The following is a 24,072-nucleotide window of genomic DNA, read 5'->3' as shown; positions in this document are numbered from 1 at the left end:
GCAAGACAAGGCGAAACTCGAGGGAGTCGGAGACAGAGGGACGTTTTAAGCTGACGACTCAGAGAAAAAAACATACCCCAATGGCAGAGGGATTCTCTCTTGCAGATTTTCCTTTAATGATGAAGACAACGTCAACAAAACCCACAACAATGCGTGACGTGTCCTTGGCCATATTTAGACAATATTTAGACGATATTTAGTGTTTAGAGAAAATATGCCCAAAACCTTAGTTTTTAATGGTTTACTCTGCAAACCAAAACCATAACTGCTCTCTTCATCTAAGACTTCCAACACAAATTTAGGAACACACATTAAGGTGAGTTGAGTTCATTAAAAGTTTTACTGCACATAACCATTACCAACTGTTCCCAAACAACACACAAGTCTATTGCTGCATTTTCATTGCTGTGTATTGCAAAATAAAAGCGGTATTGCTAAAATTTTGATTAAGAACATTTGCGACTTCTAGGTGTTTCCATTAAAGGGTGTTTCGAGTTTCTCGTAAAATGTCATCCCGCGAGACTCCACTTTGAGGAAGACATTGCAGCCACTGCTGTTGCCATGATGTCATAAGATGACGAAGGTAGCGAGTGATCGCTCAAAGGCAACATCCTTACGACCTCCTTGACACTTGTTCCAGCATGTGGGTCTCTCTGATTCTGCTGGTCGGCCTCTATTGCGGGGAAAGGACCCGCGAGACGACCCGTCTGCCCTAGTTGTCCTACATTGGTGCCCGTCGGTTCTGTGTTTAGGTGCCCTCTAAATGCGAATACAGAGTTTTCATCATGCTTTTTCCGAAATACTTCAATATCAAAACGTCTCAATGAGAGCACGAAAATATTTTAGCGATATTTGAGAGGTTTTTCAAAATATGGGTGTTTCCATTACCAGTTTCTTATCGCAATATTTAGGTACTGCACATTTGTAGGGGTAATGAAAATAGAGATTGCTATAGTTTTTTTGTTTTTTTTGTCAAGCTATAGATAGATGCTGGGTTTTTTTACTGTAGGCAAAGAAAATGAATAACATTATGGGGGGGGGGGGCAAAGAAAAGGCAAACTAAAATAAATACACACAGTGGGTTGCAGGGACCCCTAGAGGTATTTGTAGTGTGTCCCAATCTAAATGACAGATAGTTAATAGTGATGGACCCTTATTGGGTCAATTTGTACAGTCTCAGTTACATAATAATTGATATTATATATGTGGGCCCATAGATATAAATTCCGTTAAAAGTGGAATATGTAGCTTAATGCATGTCATACTGGGCGTCATAATGTATGTAGCAAGCTACTTTTGCCGTGTAGCTTGCTATAAGTCACTGGGGAGAGCTACCCCTGTAGCTTAACTAGAGTAACTTTTAGCTTAGCTTATTACATTTTCCAAGTGGATTGCCCATCACTGACTGTGACCCATTGAAGTCCATAGTGGCTCTGTGGTGGTTGCTGTGTTGTTCATCTGCTCCGTAATGTGCATTAGCGCCACCTACAAGACTGGAGTAGTTCAGTATCACCCAGATTTTTGTGATTTTACCAATCAAAACATTGTTAGGATTGCACTTTACTGGGTGCAGTGTTTCCCACCGGACTGTAATCTATCTATGGAAGTATGTTGCAGGGGCCAGCAGCTAGATGACGCCAACGTCAAATATGCATAATTGGTCATAACGCATGAAGCATGTCATTTTTATGGACATCGTGGAAGAGACAAAAAATTTCAAAAACATGAAAAGCAAAACAACAATGTTTGTAAATAGACATAGACTTTACTCTGTCACTTTTTTTGCCTTTGTTTTTTTATGTCCTAAGCAGGCATAGCAGGACTTGCTGCTCGTTAAGAATCAATCAATCAATCAATGTTTACTTATATAGCCCTAAATCACGAGTGTCTCAAAGGGCTGCACAAGCCACAATGACATCCTCGGCTCCGATCCCACATCAGGGCAAGGAAAAACTCAACCCAATGGGACAATGAGAAACCTTGGAGGGGACCGCAGATGTGGGGACCCCCCTCCCCCCACCGCCCGGGCGACCGGTGCAATGATTGTCGAGTGGATCTAGCATAATATTGTGAGAGTCCAGTCCATAGTAGATCTAACATAATAGTGAGAGTCCAGTCCATAGTGGGGCCAGCAGGAGACCATCCCGAGCGGAGACAGGTCAGCAGCGCAGAGACGTCCCCAACCGATGCACAGGCGAGCGGTCCACCCCGGGTCCCGACTTTGGACAGCCAGCACTTCATCCGTGGCCACCGAACCTGTGCCCCCCCTCCACAAAGGAGAGGGGGGCAGAGCAGAAAAGAAACGGCAGATCAACTGGTCTAAAAGGGGGGTCTATTTAAAGGCTAGAGTATACAAATGAGTTTTAAGATGGGACTTAAATGCTTCTACTGAGGTAGCATCTCTAACTGTTACCGGGAGGGCATTCCAGAGTACTGGAGCCCGAATAGAAAACGCTCTATAGCCCGCAGACTTTTTTGGGCTCTAGGAATCACTAATAAGCCGGAGTTCTTAGAACGCAGATTTCTTGCCGGGACATATGGTACATTACAATCAGCAAGATAGGATGGAGCTAGACCGTGTAGTATTTTATACGTAAGTAGTAAAACCTTAAAGTCACATCTTAAGTGCACAGGAAGCCAGTGCAGGTGAGCCAGTATAGGCGTAATATGATCAAACTTTCTTGTTCTTGTCAAAAGTCTACCAGCCGCATTTTGTACCAACTGTAATCTTTTAATGCTAGACATAGGTAGACCCGAAAATAATGCGTTACAGTAATCAAGACGAGATTTAACGAACGCATGAATAATGATCTCAGCGTCGCTAGTGGACAAAATGGAACGAATTTTAGCGATATTACGGAGATGAAAGAAGGCCGTTTTAGTAACACTAAAGAAGAGCAATACTTGCTTTCATGTTAGTCTCCAAAGACAAGAAAACATTGCTACATTTGATGCTAATCGCTAAAATTTAGAGGCGCCTAAAGATAAATATAAGTCAATAAAGCGCTTTTCCCTTCTGCTACTTTTTCTTATTCTCTGGCAGACCAGATGTGTATGAAGTGTGTCTAGAAGCAGAGTAATGACGTCATCGACTGTACGGGTTTGTAACAACAAACACATTTGAAACACCGAACGACGTTCTGGTTATCTTTCTGAAGTCAGCACGGAGTGTCGCCAGTTTTCTTAAAATACCACTTCCACCGCACAGGCGCCGTAACGTTTGTGATGTATCTCCTGGAGCCGGACCCGGAGAAGAGACCCAGCGTCCGAGCGGCCATGCAGAGGAGATGGATCAATGAGGGCTACGCCAAGAGGCCGCTACACATACGCTCACACAATAACAGGTAGCCCACACACTAACATATCTTCTTTAGAGCAGAAAGACATGTGCGTCGCATTCAAGGCGTTATGAGTTTAGAGCATGTTTGCCACTTGAGACACTGCTGTCTGCTCGCCAGCCAGGAAATGAAGGCAAATGAAAAGTCTTGTGGTCGGTTTTTGTGCGTCAAAGTGCGACTTGGAAGCCTTTTATCAGACTGTGGAAATGCGATCACAATTAAAAAGTGCACCTTTGATTCACCGCAATTGCTTTGACAGATTTGTTCTCCGATCTAAACCGATTACATTTCTCTTATTGACTTGTTTTGCCCGATTTTACTGAGCAGCCAGGACATTTCTTGTTGTATGGTTATCACACTCTTCTTCCTTGGCCTTCACTATTGGTGTAACCCGCCTGGGCCAGCTTCACTGTGGATTGTGGAATGTTCACACACGCAGGGCCACAGCTAGGTTTTGACAAATACAGAGGAAAAAGAATGGTGGTCCAAGAGGAGCTTTGAAAGGCTGACATCATGTGTACCCCAACACCAAATAAATACTATTTACCTTGAGCAACCCAATGAATTGAGGTAGAACTATGAAGTGTTATATTATCTAACATCTTTGACAATCAGCATGATTTTCTAATAGTCCACTTTTTTTTTTATTAATATGCTGAAGTTTAGCGTATTAAACAATTTTCACATCATTAAAACATCAATTTAAAAGTTGTATTGCAATTTCAATTAGAGATGTCCGTTAATGGCTTTTTTGCCGATATCCGATATCCGATATTCCGATATTGTCCAACTCTTAATTACCGATACCGATATCAACCGATACCGATATATACAGTTGTGGAATTAACACATTATTATGCCTAATTTTGTTGTGATGCCCCGCTGGATGCATTACACAATGTAACAAGGTTTTCCAAAATAAGAGAACAACTTCAACTCAAGTTATGGAAAAAAATGCCAACATGGCACTGCCATATTTATTATTGAAGTCACAAAGTGCTTTTTTTTTTAACATGCCTCAAAACAGCAGCTTGGAATTTGGGACATGTTCTCCCTGAGAGAGCATTAGGAGATTGAGGTGGGCGGGGTTAGGGGGGCGGGGTTGAGGTGTGTGGGGGGGGGTTGTATAGGGTTGGTAGCGGGGGGTGTATATTGTAGCGTCCCGGAAGAGTTAGTGCTGCAAGGGGTTCTGAGTATTTGTTCTGTTGTGTTTATGTTGTGTTACGGTGCGGATGTTCTCCCGAAATGTGTTTGTCATTCTTGTTTGGTGTGGGTTCACAGTGTGGCGCATATTTGTAACAGTGTTAAAGTTGTTTCTACGGCTACTCTCAGTGTGACCTGTATAGCTGTTGACCAAGTATGCTTTGCATTCACTTGTGTGTGGGAAAAGCCGTAGATATTGTGTGATTGGGCTGGCACGCAAAGGCAGTGCCTTCAAGGTTTAGTGGCGCTCTGTACTTCTCCCTACGTCCATGTACACAGCGGCGTTTTAAAATGTCATGAATTTTACTTTTTGAAACCGATACCGATAATTTTGAAACCGATACGATAATTTCCGATGTCCCACACAAAGTAAATTTGCATCATCTTCTTGTCACTTAAAGAAAATACCAAGGACATGATGTCCTCAATGGTAGTTACGGCCATGCTCACACGTACTACAGCACAGCCACACGAGTCAGGATGTTGTGGATTCACGCAAATTCAACCAATCCCCACAAATTATGAGCGACCTCGCAATTTTATCCAAAAACCACAACTTCCCAAACTCCCGGCATATTTTGGCCAATGTCAGCGTCATTACTAATGTTAGTTAGACTAAATTAAAAGAGTAATTTGACAATGAGCGCCGAGTGTGTGCCATCTAGTGTACTCTTAAGTATATGTGGTATAAAAGGAGTAAAACATTCATACAATATTTGTTTTCCAATTTTTGGCTAAATTGTGTGCTTTTTGAGGTTATTTTTCGAAGGACCACTTCAAAGATTGACATCAAATTGATGAAAAACATTTTTTTTCATGTTATTAAAAAAAAGAAAAGCCTTTAAAAACATTGCAAATTTTGCCACAAATCTCCGAAAAACCTGCTGTGTGAATTAAGGCATTTTAAGTGAATACAATTACACCAAAATCCTGGAGAGACTGACTAGCAGGCATCTGTTACGATGGCATCGAGCAGATAGCCAAAGAAAAAGTGACACAGCATCATCTTTAAAAAGTCCCTTATTGTGCAACAGTGACTATTTAATGATGCTAACCAGGGCCGCCCCTCCTTATACGGAGATCACACAGTAGTAGGACCCAACGCCCCAAGAAGGAGCGCTTGTAAAATGTCAATTAATGGATGAGTGTGCGTTTCATGTGACAGGTTACCGCAAACATATTCGTAGCCCCTTTCTGCTCTGTCACTGATAAGAATGTATTTTTCCATGGTTTTGATCACAGTCCTTCATGGCGCACAGCGTTAATGTAAGGCGGACATACTGCGTTCGTGGGAACTTTGGCTTGTTAAGTTACGTTTTAATCATCCATTTATCCATCCATTTTCTACCACTTGGGTCGCTGGGGGTGCTGGAGCCTATCTCAGCTGCATTAATCATGTTAAAGTTATTTTGCACTAAAAACAATTTCTATCCCATGAATATGTTTTAGTCCACAACATATTTTAATATATACATTAATATACCATAATAGGTAGGATTACTTACTCCTTTTCAGACATGTTATAAAAAAATGACAATATGTAAATTATATGATATATCATACATACTGTGACTGCATTCATGTTCCAAATAAATTTAAACCATAGCCATGATATCATTGTTAATTCAATTCAAGTTTGAGTCAAATAGTATCTGTAGTTTCCCAATGAAGCCTTCGCTTGACGCTCCTCTACTTTCTCCTGCTCCCGCTTGCTGCGGCAACAACAACAAAAAACTCCGGACGCTCCTCTTTGTATTGTTTTCAAACAATAATGATATGGGATAAAAAGCATGGCAAAAAAAAGAGAGTGTGTTACAGTAAGAAAGAGTAAGAATAAGGTCAAAAAACTGTGAGGCTCGATTCCACCATACCTGACTGCCATTACCCCTAATACACTGTGTCCAACTGTATCAAATTATTCACACAAAAGTAAAGATTACCAATAGGGTGCGCCTTATAATTACTCCAAACATGCAATATATACATTTTCATATTATTCAAGTAAAGCAAATAGTCCCCTTTTGGCTGAATAAACATAAAGCACCTTCCATAAAATGTAAATTAACTTAAATAGCATTTAGGCTCCTACAGTATCAAAATCATTTCACACAAATAAAAAGTGTTGTAAAATTGGGTGGGCTCTAAATAAAATTTTGCTCAGGGCCCCAAATTAGCCAGTTAGCCCTGATGCTAACAGTAATACATGTTCCTACGCTCTCACTTCCAAAACTCATTCCCCATACTTCGCTACACATCTTTAAAAAAATGCACTGGCCTGTCAGATCTCCATCAGTCACATTCGTACACATTAGCTGTCCAACATCAAATCCACACATTGACTAAGTGCCAGCCTGGCAATGTTGCCTCATCTCGCCGCCACCTCCCCTCCCAGGTTGCAGGCGGAGGATCTCGACGCATCTGTGCTGGCGCACATGACTGACACGCTGGGTTACTCGCTTTCGGAAACGACGCACACGCTCACCGCCAACCGACCCTCCGCCGTCATGGCCTCCTATCACCTCTTGCTTACCAAACACAAGAGAAGCCTTGAAGTGGCGAAGATCAACAAGGTGAGTGTACGCATCAGTGAGGGCGGGGTTTAAAAAAAAAAAACATCCTCGTGCTCCTACCCCCTTTTCAGGGTGACAGCTCCAAGCGGCCAATCAGACATCCAAAGGCTCGCCAAGTGGCGGAGAAGCGACGTGTAAGGATGAGAGCAGAGCAAGAAGACGATGAGAAACGTCCCCCGTCGTCCTCTCTGCCCCCTCTGATCCCCGCCACCTCCCAGGAAGCCAATGATGAGGATCCGGCCGCCAGCTTGGACACCAGAGAGACTCTGCTTCTTGACGGTAACACAGAACTACAGGCCCAATGACAACTTTGGGTTATTGTCAGAGTGTGTTGTTGGGTACAGCAGTGTTTTTCAACCACTGCTGCGTAAATAGTAAATATTTGATGTTATTTATCTTTGTTCCACTCGTGTGCTGCCTTCTATCTCAATGTTTTTGAATTACTGTGCCGCGGTGAGATACAGTCTGGTGTGCTGTGGGAGATTATCTAATTTCACCTATTTGGGTTAAACATATTTTTTGCTAACTAGTAATTATAGTCTGTAAATGATGTGTTGTTGTTGAGTGTCGGTGCTGTCTACAGCTCAGCAGAGTAACCGTGTAATACTCTTCCATATCAGTAAGTGGCAGCCGGTAGCTAATTGCTTTGTAGATGTCGGAAACAGCGGGAGGCAGCGTGCAGGTAAAAAGGTATCTAATGCTTAAACAAAAGGTGAGTGCCCCTAAGAAAAGGCATTGAAGCTTAGGGAAGGCTATGCAGAACGAAACTAAAACTGAACTGGCTACAAAGTATTAGTGATTCCCAGAGCCCAAAAAAAGTCTGCGGGCTATAGAGCGTTTTCTATTCGGGCTCCAATACTATGGAATGCCCTCCCGGTAAAAGTTAGAGATGCTACCTCAGTAGAAGCATTTAAGTCTCATCTTAAAACTCATTTGTATACTCTAGCCTTTAAATAGACTCCCTTTTTAGACCAGTTGATCTGCCGTTTCTTTTCTTTTCTTTTCTACTCTGCTCCGGGGTGGACCGCTAGCCTGTCCATCAGATGGGGACATCTCTACGCTGCTGACCCGTCTCCGCTCGGGATGGTTCCCGCTGGCCCCACCATGGACTGGACTTTCGCTGATGTGTTGGACTTTCACAATATTATGTCAGACCCACTCGACACCGAGGATGTCGTTGTGGCTTGTACAGCCCTTTGAGACACTTGTGATTTAGGGCTATATAAATAAACATTGATTGATTGATTGAAAGTAAACAAAAACAGAATGCTGGACGACAGCAAAGACTTACTGTGGAACAAAGACGGCGTCCACATTGTACATCCGAACATGACATGACAATCAACAATGTACACACAAAGAAGGATAATAACAACTGAAATATTCTTGATTGCTAAAACAAAGTAGATGCGGGAAATATCGCTCAAAGGAAACTGCTACAGGAAAATACCAAAAAAAGAGAAAAAGCCACCAAAATAGGAGCGCAAGACAAGAACTAAGACACTACACACAGGAAAACCCAAAACACTCAAAATAAGTCAAAGCGTGATGTGACAGGTCGTGACAGTACACCTACTTTGAGACAAGAGCTATAGTGATGCATGGTTGGTTATGGTTTAAATTAATATCCAACAATTGCGACAACGACTTTTTACTGTCAACTGAGTTTAATTTTGTAATGATTTCTGCTGGTGGTGTGCCTCCAGATTTTTTCAATGAAAAAAATGCGCCTTGGCACAAAAAAGGTTGAAAAACACTGGTGTACAGCACTCATAACCAGGCTTTAAAGGCCTACTGAAATGAAATTGTTTTATTTAAACAGGGATAGCAGTGACGTCACAGGTTGAAGGGCTCCTCACATTTCCCCATTGTTTACACCAGCAGCGAGAGCGATTCGGACCAAGAAAGCGACGATTACCCCATTAATTTGAGCGAGGATGAAAGATTTGTGGATGAGGAACGTCAGAGTGAAGGCCTAGAGTGCAGTGCAGGACGTATCTTTTTTTCGCTCTGACCGTAACTTAGGTACAAGGGTTCATTGGATTCCACACTTTCTCCTTTTTCTATTGTGGATCACGGATTTGTATTTTAAACCACCTTGGATACTATATCCTCTTGAAAATGAGAGTCGAGAACGCGAAATGGACATTCACAGTGACTTTTATCTCCACGACAATACATCGGTGAAGCACTTTAGCTACGGAGCTAACGTGATAGAATTGTGCTTAAATGCAGATAGAAACAAAAGAAATAAGCCCCTGACTGGAAGGATAGACAGAAGATCAACAATAGTACTATCAGGAGACACCAAACCAAACACTGGACCTGTAACCACACGGTTAATGCTGTGCCGCCTGTCGAAGCCTAGCAATGCTGTTGCTAACAACGCCATTGAAGCTAACTTAGCTACGGGACCTCGTCAGAGCTATGATAAAAACATTAGCGCTCCACCTACGCCAGCCCTCATCTGCTCATCAACACCCATGCTCACCTGCGTTCCAGCGATCGACGGAGCGATGAAGGACTTCACCCGATCATCGATGCGGTCGGCGGCTAGCGTCGGATAGCGCGTTTGCTATCCAACTCAAAGTCCTCCTGGTTGTGTTGCTGCAGCCGGCCGCTAATACACCGATCCCACCTACAGCTTACTTCTTTGCAGTCTTCATTGTTCATTAAACAAATTGCAAAAGATTCACCAACACAGATGTCCAGAATACTGTGGAATTTTGCGATGAAAACAGAGCTGTTTGTATTAGGATACAATGTGTCCCAATACTTCCGCTTCAACCATTGACGTCACGCGCATACGTCATCATACATAGACGTTTTCAAGCGGAAGTTTCCCGGGAAATTTAAAATTGCACTTTATAAGTTAACCCGGCCGTATTGGCATGTGTTGCAATGTGAAGATTTCATCATTGATATATAAACTATCAGACTGCGTGGTCGGTAGTAGTGGGTTTCAGTAGGCCTTTAAGAACACATTAGCATCGTTTGCATAATGAGGAACTTTTAACAAAAATAGAAATAATCTGTTTGTGCCGTCTCGTTTGGCCAGACAAGGAAGACTCACCCGCCGAGCCAATCAGAGACAGCGGCCCATCGAGAGAAATCCGGCGTGCAAACGGCGGGGGTGATTGTCCCACAGTTCAGGGCCTCCTCTGGTTGAACACGTTGGAGGAGAGCGCCGCTTCTCCGAAAATGCACAGAGCCCCGCCCACCACGCTGCCCCTCCTCCGCCACCAAGCGCTGAAGGAAGGACGAGGCAGGAAGGTGGTATGGGTCTCTGGCGCCACTGGACTCCAGGTGAGCGGCTCCAAAACCCTTCCCTCGCCGAGACACCCTCTGACGGGGAGGGTCATGAGGGGGGAGATGGCGGCGGTCGGGTCCAAAAGGAACTCTGTCCAATCACGCTCGACTCTGTGCCGCTGTGCCGCTAACGCCAATCTGCCGCTACTTCCTGCCGCGCTGCAGAGGAAGACGGACATGAAGCTGCAGAGCATAAACTATTGACATTTTGTCACCTAGCGACGCTAACGATCACGTGGCCGGGGCAAAGACACATTAAAGGATGCGTAAAAAATGGTTAGCAAGCAAACAACAAGTGAGTTTACAGTGGGCTGGGAAACGAAGGTAATGTGCTAATTAGTGCTTTACATTTGAAGTCAGCAGGGGGACAACACTTCCTGAGAGGCGCTAACTGCACGTTTACTGAATCGCAAAAGCATGTTACAGTATCATGACTCACTGGCGCCCCCAGAAATCACCAGTGGTATTACAATCAAACACTTGACATACTGTATATATTTTGTTATACTGTAATTATCACCAACTTTTTCAAAAGCTTGAGTGCCAAATGTAATCATATAATGAAAAATTAGAATACTGTAGCCAAACGTGTATGTGATAACATTATTCTTGTCAATAAAAGATGTATTTTCTACTTTTTACACCAAATAATGTTTTTTTTTCTAATATTCACAAATTAAAAAGACATATAATTCCAATGTACCCAGAAGCAAAGAAAATCAGAGGTCATCAAAATTGTATGCAATTTGTTATTCTTATGTGACGGTTTTGGTTACAACTGCAGCCTTCCACAGACCGAAAACGTCAAGTATGGAAGTAAACACACAGGTCTGGCCACAAGAATACGAATTTCAAAGAAAATACATTTCCTATTTTTAATGACATGTTTCATGTTTGCATGAAAGAACAAACTTCAGGTCTTCATCAGCGTTCAGCTAAGACAGGGGCCGACGACCAAAACGATTGAAAGAGCCATATTGGACCAAAAAAAAAAACCTAATCTGTCTGGAGCCCCAAAAAATCAAAAGCCTTATGTAAGTGTTATAATGAAGGCAACACATGATGCAAGTGTCTGTATAGTTATATTAGCCTACTATCAAAATGTGTCGCAGGCTGACACAAATCTTCATTGACAGAAATGTTGAAATGTAATATTTATTCTACACTTTTTTACAACATAGGAAAACATTAGTAAAACGGAGGCTTCTCCTGGAAATGACTGGCTTAAAATGGCCTAAGGCATAGATGTGTGTGTCCAAGTTAAAGGAAACATCTTCTAATGGATTTTTTACAATCTTTGCAAGCTGGGTAATGTTTGCTGTGGTCTGGAACAACATGACACACAACTATCAAAACATGCAGCCAACATTACATACAGATAATGTGTCATGAGACATACAAATATAAATTAAATACACAGAGGACATAAGTAAAGGAAATTAAACGAGTTCAAATATACTTACAAACGAGGCATAATGATGCAATATGTATATACAGCTAGCCTAAATTACGTGTTAGCATTGATAAGCTTGCAGTCATGCAGTGACCAAATATGCCTGAGTAGCACTCCAACAAGTCAATAACATCAACAAAGCTCACTTTTCTGCATTCTCGCACAGCATAAAACATTTGGTGGACAAGATGAGACAAAAAAGGAGTGGCATAAAACACGTCCTTCTGTGGCAACGTAGGAGAAAGTTGTGCATGTAAACAAATTGCGGTGAGTTCAAGGCCCGCTGAATTTAAAAGGACAAAATGGCGCACGCCAAATACTCTCATCATTGAAGCATGTTAAATATAAACAGTCTAACAATTAGGAAGGTTTGTGGCTTGTTTGTCCTACAGAAACTATATTAAATCTAAGATGTATTCCCCCCCCCTCAACTTTTTCCATTTTTGAAAAAGCTCCGGGGAGCCACTAAGCCGGCGCTATGCAGCTCTAGAGCCGCGGGTTGCTGACTCACAAGCTAAGACTTATTCAAGCAGGATTCAATCTCTATTTCCCACTCACAGGTGCGCCACTGCCCTTCTTTATGTCCTCTTGTCTCTTTGAAGCTTGGACGTCGTGTGGACATTACTGCTGCATTGTTGGCCCTGACCTTCCTCCTCCTCATCCTCCTCAATTATTCAGCATGCCACCAGATACTCTGTGTGAGCGATCTGTCAGGACACATTGAAGACAGGTAGATATGTCCCCCTCCCCCACACTCCTCTTACATCTCAGTCATACCAAGCACACACTGCTGGCTAAAGAAGGCTATAGAGTACCTATAGAGAATGTGTGTACTGCAGGCGGAAAATCTGTCAATAATGAATGAAGCAGCTAATCATGTGTCCATCACATCACTGCTGAGGCGCACGTTAATGGTCACTATCTGACGCCATGTCCACACAGTACTATCATGTCCTTTTTTTAAGTTTTTTTTTTCTTTAATGAATGTCACGTCTCCAAAATGTTTATTTATTTATTTATTTATTTATTTTTTGAAGACTCAAACTTTCAAAAAGTCACATTGCAGTTAAATATATTAGAAGAAAGTGTTGTTTTGGGGTAATTTTTTTTAACATTCTAAATATATATTTATAAAAATACAAGACTCTTTAATTTTACAATAATTAATTTGTAAAATTAAGCGGAAAAAATTGAAATATCACAGGAGGGAAAAAAAACTTACAAGACAAATTAACAACAAAGTGAATAATTGTTTTTTTACTTTATGAGGAAATGGTTTTGTTTGGTAAGTCTTTATTTTTAGTAAAAAATAATTTGGATTATTACCAGAATAAAGTTATCATTATACAAACCCCAAAACCAGTGAAGTTGGCACGTTGTGTAAATCGTAAATAAAAACAGAATACATTGATTTTCAAATCCTTTTCAACCTATATTCAATTGAGTAGACTGCAAAGACAAGGTACTTAATGTTCAAACTGGTAAACTTTGTTATTTTTTGCAAATATTAGCTCATTTGGAATTTGATGCCTGCAACATGTTTCAAAAAAGCTGGCACAAGTGGCAAAAAAGTTGAGGAATGCTCATCAAACACTTATTTGGAAAATCCCACAGGTGAAGTGGTTATTTGGGAACAGGTGGGTGCCATGATTGGGTATAAAAGCAGCTGCCATGAAATGCTCAGTCATTCACAAACAAAGATGGGGCGAGGGTCACCACTTTGTGAACAAATGCGTGAGCAAATTGTCAAAGAGTTTAAGAACAACATTTCTGAACCAGCTATTGCAAGGAATTTAGGGATATCACTAACTACGGTCTGTAAAATCATCAAAAGGTTCAGAAAATATGGAGAAATCACTGCACGTAAGCGATGATATTACGGACCTTCGATCCCTCAGGCTTTAAAAACCTACATCAGTGTTTAAAGGATATCACCACATGGGCTCAGGAACACTACAGAAAACCACTGTCAGTAACTACAGTTTGTCGCTACATCTGTAAGTGCAAGTTAAAACTCTACTATACAAAGCGAAAGCCATTTATCAACAACACCCAGAAACGCAGCTAGCTTTGCTGGGCCCGAGCTCATCTAAGATGGACTGATGCAAAGTGGAAAAGTGTTCTCTGGTCTGACGATTCAATTGAATATACATTGAAAAGGATTTCAAAATCATTGTATTCTGTTTTTATTTACGATTTACACCACATGCCAACTTCACTAGTTGTGGGTTTTGTGCAAGAAAGATTATTCCATAGAAATTGGTGAATCATTACAAAAATACTATTTTAATTTTATGAAAAAAAATCCTAACAATATGATAATACAATTGTAATAATACAATACTTTATTTTTTTTTAATTTAGTATTAGGAGGGGGAAGTGTGTATTACTACGGAAGACTTACAATTTCAGCAAAATAAAATAAAAATATTACAAAAACAAATGTAGTAAAGCTGCAGTAAAAATAGATGATCCCAGGGAAACTTTTGAATTATTACAAAAATTAAATTGTAGTTTGATAACAAATCTTGACAATATGATTAAAAAAATAATAACACAATGAAAAATGTGTCTCATAAGAAATATGTGCTTGAGTTAATGAGATTAAATTGCAACAACGAGAATAAAGTCGGAAGATATGAGAAAAACTATTTTGTGTAAAAAATATTGAAAAAATAAAATTTGATTATACAAGAAAGTTGTAATTTTAAAAGAAAAAAAAGTTAAAGGAGAATAAAGTTTAAATATTATCCCAAAAAATATTTAGCTGAAATGTTAGTGATTACTTAATAATCTTCAACTACCGGACGGCTGTAAATGTGCAGGTGTACTTAATGAAGTGGCCAATGTATGTTGTGTAATTGCTGGTCACCTGACTGCATAGGCACCGATCCCGTGCGTGCTTCGGGACCCGAGCACCCACGGACAATGCCGAGCACCCACGTGGAATTAATGGCAAATTCTTTCTCACCACCAAGCTAAAACCACGCATGAGGCCCCTTCTATCCAGGGTAAATCCCACCTAACCTTATCCTTGTCCACACACACACAATAGTCGTTTAAGACCCCTTACCCCCTCCGTCCGCCGGGGGAACGCAAACTAGTACGCATGTGCGGAAAGTGTTGCTTTGTGTGCAAGTTCTTAAACTTAACTTATCTGAACAATATCCAGCGTTGTGGTATTTCACTTACCCGCAATCCAGTGTGCTGTGGGGCCCTATTGTAGTGAATCACACCTGAGCCATCATACATTATCCAAATCTGTATTGGACACGTGAAAGTTTTACAACAATCAAACTGGGTATTTAGATACCGTATTTCCTTGAATAGCCGCAGGGGCGTTAATTAATTTAAAACCTCCTGTCACACCTGCGTTTACCGGAAACCGGCGGGATGGCCGTGCATGCGGTAATTATTTTAAAACCTCTTCTCACTCCGGCGTTTACCAAAAGGAATCCATAAAATTTAGGCGTGCGCTTTGAGTGTGATGTAAGCATACCATCATGAAAAGCACATTTAATTAACAAAAACGTTATTATGGTCTTACCTGTACTTATAAATGGAGTCCATTTGCAGCTCCTTCTGACCAAAAGCATCGATAACTTGTTTATAGAAGTCTTCCTTATTTTCTTTCTTCAGTTTTAAATGTCTCTGTTTCGATGGAGATATTCCTTTAATTATTACCTCCTGCTTCGATTGAAAGTCCAGTTTAGAAAACTGTTTTATTTTAGATACCTGTATGTGATCCTCCATGTTAGAAGTTCAGGCAGAGGGAAAAAATAAATCTCTTGCTGCGTGTGTTCACTTCTTCTGCAGTACAGGAAGTCGCAAGAAGGATCACTAGCGCGGCAGCGCCCTCTACCACCAGGAGGCGGGAGTGATTTAATGACTTATACAGTATTTCACACACGCAGCTACGGTATATTAATAAAACATAGCTGCTTACTGTTCTCTTTAGCATACTGTACCGGTATTCAATAGCTTGAACCTTAAATCCTACTGAAAAGCTCTTTATCTTTTTTCCTTTGTGCGATTGTAAACTACTGAAATCAGCTTCCTCCATTTTGAAAAGGAGGACAGATGCGTCACTCGTGACGTAACGAATTTGACCCGGTGGAAGTTCGAGCCATATGCTAAATATTTTGCGAAACGAGTTTGACCCGGCGAAAATTATAGACATGCGATAATAAAATTAATATTTTGCGAAACGAATTTGATCCAGCTTCAATAATAAACCGGCGATAAGGCCAAGCATGCGTTAATTATTTTGAGAAACGAGTTTGACCCGGCAGTAATTCTAGACGTGCGAATACTATATTCCCTGCGCCAATTCAAGGAAATACGGTATCTGGTCAGGACACTCCTCACTCTTTTGCCTTCACCTTCATTGTTCATTCGTTTTTGATGACTTAAAATACTCTGGACCTAGACGTTGAGTATGTGACATACAGTACATGGCAGACAATAACTGATACAGTCTGCTTTGCCTGTCCAAAAGCATTCGCCGTTTTCCGTAGTCTTCCCTTGTCGGCCAGGTAATACAAAGCACACGCTACCTTTTTTATCACGTCCACGGGAGCCCGCATTCTTGTTGACTCTCCTTCGATAAATGGACAAAGTTTTTCAGTAAGTAGAATCACAGCCGAACCGGACATTGGAAAGTTCTCTTGTAGTGCAGCTGGTAACCAGAACGATCGTGCATTTTGTGATAAAAGCATGAAATTTGGTACACTTATAGCCAAAGGCATTCTCAAAAGATTTGGATATGGAGCCACCATGAATTTTCAAAATGGCGCCCATGGCAGCCATCTTTCAAAATGGCTGTCAGTAACAACTGTTCGCTGGATATAATATGATGTTTCAATATTCAAGATGGCTGACATCTTCAAGATTGCAGCCCCCCCCCCCCCCCCCCCCCCCATTTACTTCCGGGGATGCGTCCAATAAAATCACAAAGTTGCCGGGGGTCCTTAACCGGCACGCGACTGTCCTGTTTCGCGCCTGTACAAAAAAACAAACAATAATCGGTTTCTTCAGATTCCAGCAGCTGTCAAAGACGAAGTATCCTTCCAGCGACGGGCAGTCAAAGCCGAAGTGCTATCGGTCGCTGTCAATGACGTAAGAGGAAACATGACCACGGAAGTAAATGGGGGGGGGGGGGGGGGTTTTGTAGGGGGAAGAAATTTGGCGTGGCACAGCCATCACTTTTATGACTGTCTGATATGGGTGATCTCGGTGTCAAACCAGTATTATTTTTTATTTCCTTTTCTTTGTGCAGAATTCAAATTTGGAACTTTACAATTGGCCAGAAGCTTCCTTCTAACTCAGAAATGGTGACCACAATAGTCACAATTGGTGACCACTGGTCACCTACAACAAGATGGCAGCCATATTTCTGAAATTAAATCTATAATTTTAAGTACACTATCATCTATTTTATTGTAATTGAAATGTTACCCAATGAAAAAAAAAAAAAAGTAATAGAGTGGATGTTGAAGCACAACCAGGCACCCTAACGTAGCTCAGGCATTTAAGGCAGGCAAATTCACTGTCCAGAAGACCAAAAATGTGTTCTCCTCTATGGCCATTGACCAGGCCCATGAGCAGATGAATGATTGCATTAAAGGAGATGGTGGTGCTGTGGGCCTTACTGACAACCCATCTGCACTATTGCGATGGATGGTAGCAGTACCAGAAGTTGCACGATCCATACAGGAGTTTGAGATTGATTCCAAGAAATCAGATAACACACGTCACCATGACCAAACAACAAGTGTCCAGGTCTCATTCATCAAAGATGTACAATATTTGGTCAGTGCAATGGAACACTTTGGAAATCCATTTGAATAGGAAAGAAAGGACCTGATTGTTCTCCACTCAAAGGAACTTGCTGGACCTTCAGCTGCTGAGGTAGTCAGAAAGGTGAAGCAGATAGGAGAGCACCAATTTGAAGCTTTCACCAAAGAACGCCTTGTTGAGAGAACAAAGACAGTGGACAACACCTCACCAAAGAAATAAGCTTCTGGTGTTTGGTACTTCAACCGTGAGGAGAGTATCAAAACCGAAACAGAAAATGGTCTCTCTCAAACAGGACATGGAGCTCTTTTCAAGGTTATTCATTGCTTGCCAGACCCGAGATGGAAACCTAGAGGAGTTCTTTCGACACGAGAACCAACCATGTCCACCAGCGCTTTCTGATGGGGAGGTCTCCGACTGGGAGTGAAGAGTGATCTGCTTCCATGCCTGGAACAAGCATGTTATTGCACGTAGCCCATCCAGCAAGAAACGGCCACCACAAAATTATGATTCAAACAGTTGATACTGATGTTGTGGTGCTGGCTGTGGCAGTGACTCAGACTCTACAACCAGAGGATGAGCTTTGGTTGGCTTTCGGTACTGGTAAGAATTTTCGATATTTGGCAGCCCATGAAATTGCAGCAGGGCTTGGGCCCGAGAAAGCATGTGCACTATCAGTGTTCCATGCATTGACGGGTTGTGACACTGTGTCAAGCTTTGTTGGCCATGGGAAAAAGACTGCATGGGCTGTACGGTCTGTGCTTCCAGAACTTACACATGCCCTGTTGAAAGTGTCTTCAGCCCCAGATGACATACCACAGGAGGTAATGGCCACAATTGAGAGGTTTGTTATCTTAGTCTATGACCGAACCAGCACATGTACAGAAATCAATACAGCAAGGAGGAAGTTATTTACAAAAAGGCACAATGTGCAAACAATCCCCCTACCAAGGCTGCCCTAGCAGAGCATGTTAAGAGAGCTGTATACCAAGGAGAGCACGTGTGGGGTACAGTCCTGGTGTCAACACCAGAACTACCTTCACCGTGCGAATGGGGCTGGTCAAAGTCACCTGAGGGGGACAATGAACCCTTCTGGACATGCCTACCAGATGCAGGCCAGTCAAGTTATGAACTTGTCTCATGCAAATGCAAGAAGGGTTGTGTTGGGCAGTGTAATTGCAAAAAATCCCACTTACAGTGCACAGCCCTTTGTGTCTGTGAAGGCGAGTGTGACTAGTCTTCCCTGTGATAGACCCTAGGTTTCCCTTGCTTAACATGAGTATTTTGAGATAGAAAGAAGATTCTTAGAAATTCCAAAGTTCCCAATTCAAATTCTGCATCAAGATAAATGTATCATTAAACATAGAGATCATCCATATATAACCAGTTTTGAATTTTCAATAAAAATGTTCCACTATCCAAAAGACATTTACCAAGTAGTATGAATGGTAAATAAGTCTGAAATATCATATTAAATCCATCATTCATAAGAAAACAGTTGTTGCTGGCGGACATTTTGAAAAATGGCTGCCATGGGCGCCATGTTGAAAATTCATGATGGCTCCACATCCAAATCTTTTGAGAATGCCTTTAGCTATAAGTGTACCAAATTTCATGCTTTTATCACAAAATGCACAATTCCTTTATATTTTGGAACTAACCTCTTGTACTATTGGCGTCTGAGAAGTGTTGTATCCCAAATAGCTGCAATCGCTTTCTCTTAAGGTATTCATGTGTGATTTCCACAAGCATCTGTACATGTAGAAGAAGGAGAAACACGGGCATGTCTGGATGACTCGCCTCCATCTTTCCAGTAGTTAGCTCCGAGTTACTAAAACGCTTTAATATGAAGCTGGCTGTGGCGCGTTCTTTCTGATGTCACTTCCTGTGTGGGGCGTGGTCTTTCTGGCGTCACTTCCTCTCAAAACTCAGTTTGTGAACGATCAATGAGTCCATACAAAGTTAAGAGCCGGAGATTCAAGAAATACACGGCGCACTTACCCGTGTAAAAATTTGTCCGAGGAGGGGGACCTTACACGATGGTTTAGTGTGGCTGAAACGGGGCTTAGGCTAAATTATTATTTTTCTAAGGGGTTATCCGGCTTAGTGTAAAGTGTCGTCAGATTTACCGCCCGTCTGAGCACCCACTGGCAGAAATGTAGATCACGCCTATGCCTGACTGCAGGTGTGCTGCTTCTTTAATGAAGTGGATGATGTTACTGCAGAATAATTGCAGCGACCATCACAGTGTCTGCTTTCTAATGGCGGCCATCCATAATTGAGGTGAGATGGTGGGTGTGGGGGGGCTATCTTGGCATGACCATGTTAAGTCAAAGAGGGTCAGTGGCGCACAAAATGATGTATTTGCGTGCAGCAACCTGAGCCCAGTGTTGTTAAGCACAATCTGATCTGATTAACAGCCACAACAGCTGATTAGCTAAGAGAAGGTCACGACCCATCTTTGACTTGACTCGCTCGGCTTGACCTTAGCGACCACTCACCATTGCCACAGTCTTGTGAGAGTGCTGTTAACGTGGCCCAAAACATTATTGTTTTATTGCTAACAGCACAAATCTTAATATTAAACACTGTAAATGTTTAACAAAAAATATGAAAACATAATTTGATGAAATGGTTCATGGAATTTAGACATGAAGTGTGCTCATTCAGCAAACATCAATCAACAGTGAACGTTGCTTCTACTACGCCCTCTGCTGGTAATATTAGGTAATGCATTTTTTTTATTTTGTTTTTGTCCTGTCCAGCTACTCAGGCAAATCATATTGTTGATGTAGATGCCCATATCGGCTGTACAAATTTACTTTACAAAAGAGAAGTGTGGGATACTTCTCTTGTTGCCTTATTTGTATCTGACTTTATTAAATGGATTTGTATTATTGTTTGGTGCAGCCGGGCCGGAGCAGGAGGGGATAGAAAGAGAAAAAGGGGAAGACAGAGGGGGAATTGTGGGGACAACAGGGGGATAAGACAGAGAGACAGCAACAACAGCAAACACAACAATAACAACAACAACAACATCAGCAAATAGGATATGTACAAATATGATGGTAAAAGTGATAGCAAAGAAGCAGTTGGTGAAAAAAATAACACAGAAATGACAATGAACATTATTACACTACAGATGGAGAAATACAAATAGAAATAGGAATAGCGCTATTGATAATGAATAATAACAATAAATACCTCTATTGTCAACAATACAATTGTTCAAATGCAACAATACATAAATGTAATGCAGTTCTTTTTTTACTACGTTTGTTATTATTTATAGCTCGGGAAACCAAAAGGTGTCACTCGTGATGTTGCTGCAGAGACACACACAAACACATGCTCAAGTATACAAATTACAAACACAAACATAATAAGGAGGCACTTGAAGAAAAATGGGCTGCAGGGTCGAGTGGCCAAAAAGTTCAATTTTTGGTCTCATCACTCCAAATTACTTAGTTCCAGAAGTTTTGAGGCTTGTCTCTGTGCTGTTTGGCGTAATGTATACTTTGTGACATTTGCGCAGAAATGGCTTTCTTCTGGCGACTCGACCATGCAGCCCATTTTTCTTCAAGTGCCTCCTTATTGTGCATCTTGAAACAGCCACACCACAATTTTTCAGAGAGTCCTGTATTTCAGCTAAAGTTATTTGTGGATTTTTCTTTGCATCTCGAACAATTTTCCTGGCAGTTGTGGCTGAAATCTTTGCTGGTTCACCTGAATCCCTCATTTTCCACTTCTTAATCAGCGTTTGAACACTGCTGATTGGCATTCTCAATTCCTTGGGTATCTTTTTATACCCCTTTCCTGTTTTATGCAGTTCAATTACCCTCTCTCGCAGATCCTTTGACAATTATTTTGCCTTCCCCATGACTCAGAATCCAGAAACATCTGTGCAGCACTGGATGAAAGATGCAATGGTCTGTCAGAAGCCCAGAAACTCACTGACCTTTTATACACACACATTAATTACAAACAAACAGGTCACAGGTGAAGATTGGAACCTTGATTAGCCATTCAAACCTGTTTGTGTCAACTTTTGTGCAATGTTGTCAGATCAAAGTCACTGGGGTATGTAAACTTCTGATCAGGGTCATTTGGGTACTTTCTTTTGTATTTTGATTTAAAAAGAGTAAATACAGTTGTTTGCCAATAAATAGCTTCACACAACCATTAAGCATGAGTGGAAGAAAGGTTTTTGTGTTATCATTCATATTCTCTGAAGAATGGCCAAGAAATCATAAATTCTCCCAGGGTATGTAAACTTATGAGCACAACTGTACATACTACACACTCTTTATACAAACACATACATATTACACACACACTGTACACAAACATACATACTACACACTCTGTATACAAACACACATACATATTACAAACACATACATATTACACACTGTACACAAACATACATACTACACACTCTGTATACAAACAAACATACATATTACACACACTGTATACAAACACATACATATGTGATACGACATACTCTATACCAGTGGTCCCCAAACTATGGAAGTCCTAAGTATTAAAAAAAATTTAATTAAATTTAAAAAAATAAAAAATAAAATAAAATATTTTTTTCTGTCTTTTCTTATCCACTTTGTACCGCTTGCTACTCTCGGTGTCTCCTAACCGCTCAGGCAAATCATATTGTCTAAAAATGCATTTTCTCATCGATAACGTAACATCATCGCGCGCGCGGAAAGTGCGCTATATATATATATGTATATATATATATACATATATATATGTATATATATATATATATATATATATATATATATATATATATATACATATATATATATATATATATATATATATATATATATATATATATATATATATATATATATTTATATATATATATATATATTAATATATATATCTAATATATATATATACATATATATATATTAATATATATATATCAAATATATATATCTAATATATCAAATATATATATCTAATATATATATATATCAAATATATATATATATCAAATATATATATGTATGTATGTATGTATGTATGTATGTATGTATATATATATATATATATATATATATATATATATATATATATACAGCCCGGCCCTCAGCCAAATTGTTTTAACCCAATGCGGCCCCCGAGTCAAAAAGTTTGGGGACCCCTGCTCTATACAAACCTGCAGGCATGCCACACACACATATACAGTATGTTACGCACAAGACTGCTACATAAACTGTATACAAATATACATACATGTTACATCACTGTATGAATACACGTACACATTCCTACGACACACTGTATAGAAACACACACACACATTCTACACAACTTGCATACAAGAATATACATAAAGGCTACATACACACATGTACACACGTTCATACCTGCATGCTATATAAACTATATACAAACACACACATGATACACACACACTGTATACACATTCATATATACAGAACATACTGTATATACCAGTGTTTTTCAACCTTTTTTGAGCCAAGGCACATTTTTTGCGTTGAAAAAAATGCAAAGGCACACCACAAGCAGAAATCATTAAAAAACGAAACTCAGTTGACAGTAAAAAGTCGTTGTCGCAATTGTTGGATATGACTTTAAACCATAACCAACCATGCATCAATATACGTAGCTCTTGTCTCAAAGTAGGTGTACTGTCACGACCTGTCACATCACGCTGTGACTTATTTTGGGGTTTTTGCTGTTTTCCTGTGTGTAGTGTTTTAGTTCTTGTCTTGCGCTCCTATTTTGGTGGCTTTTTCTCTTTTTTTGGTATTTTCCTGTAGCAGTTTCATGTCCTTTGAGCGATATTTCCTGCATCTACTGTTTTAGCAATCAAAAATATTTCAGTTGTTTTTATCCTTCTTTGTGGGCACATTGTTGATTGTCATGTCATGTTCGGATGTACAACGTGGACGCCGTCTTTGCTCCACAGTAAGTCTTTGCTGTCATCCAGCATTCTATTTTTGTTTACTTGTAGCCAGTTCAGTTTTAGTTTAGTTCTGCAAAGCCTTCCCTTAAACGTCAATGCCTTTTCGTAGGGGCACTCACCTTTTGTTTATTTTTGGTTTAAGCATTAGACACACCTTTTTACCTGCACACTGCCTCCCGCTGTTTACGGCATATACAAAGCAATTAGCTACCGGCAGCCACCTACTGATGTGGAAGAGTATTACACGGTTAGTCTGCCGAGCTCTAGACAGCACCGACACTCAACAACACATGACATTTGCAGACTATAATTACTGGTTTGCAAAATATATATTTAACCCAAATAGGTGAAATTAGATAATCTCCCGCGGCACACTAAAACACTGGTATATACACATGCTACACACACTGTATACAAATATATACATACATACATAATGTA

The 24,072-nt window shown here is 40.6% G+C and overlaps 1 protein-coding gene across 2 annotated transcripts in view; it reads left to right on the top strand.

Annotated features, from left to right (window-relative positions):
- Positions 1-11,003, top strand: part of LOC133647850 (hormonally up-regulated neu tumor-associated kinase homolog) — a 70,700-nt gene extending 59,697 nt beyond the window's left edge. For both annotated transcript variants that reach the window (XM_062043568.1, XM_062043569.1), the window contains 4 exons: positions 3,209-3,344; positions 6,934-7,111; positions 7,183-7,390; positions 10,170-11,003. In XM_062043568.1, the coding sequence (XP_061899552.1) occupies positions 3,209-3,344; positions 6,934-7,111; positions 7,183-7,390; positions 10,170-10,624 (977 nt within the window). In that variant the 3' untranslated portion in view covers positions 10,625-11,003. The remainder of the gene's footprint in view (positions 1-3,208; positions 3,345-6,933; positions 7,112-7,182; positions 7,391-10,169) is intronic.
- Positions 11,004-24,072: the final 13,069 nt, after the last annotated feature.

The sequence above is a fragment of the Entelurus aequoreus genome, linkage group LG04, assembly GCF_033978785.1.
Source record: "Entelurus aequoreus isolate RoL-2023_Sb linkage group LG04, RoL_Eaeq_v1.1, whole genome shotgun sequence".
NCBI classification, from domain to species: Eukaryota; Metazoa; Chordata; class Actinopteri; order Syngnathiformes; family Syngnathidae; genus Entelurus; species Entelurus aequoreus.
Note: the sequence above shows the minus strand (reverse complement) of the source record. Positions and strands in the feature narration are given on the sequence as shown.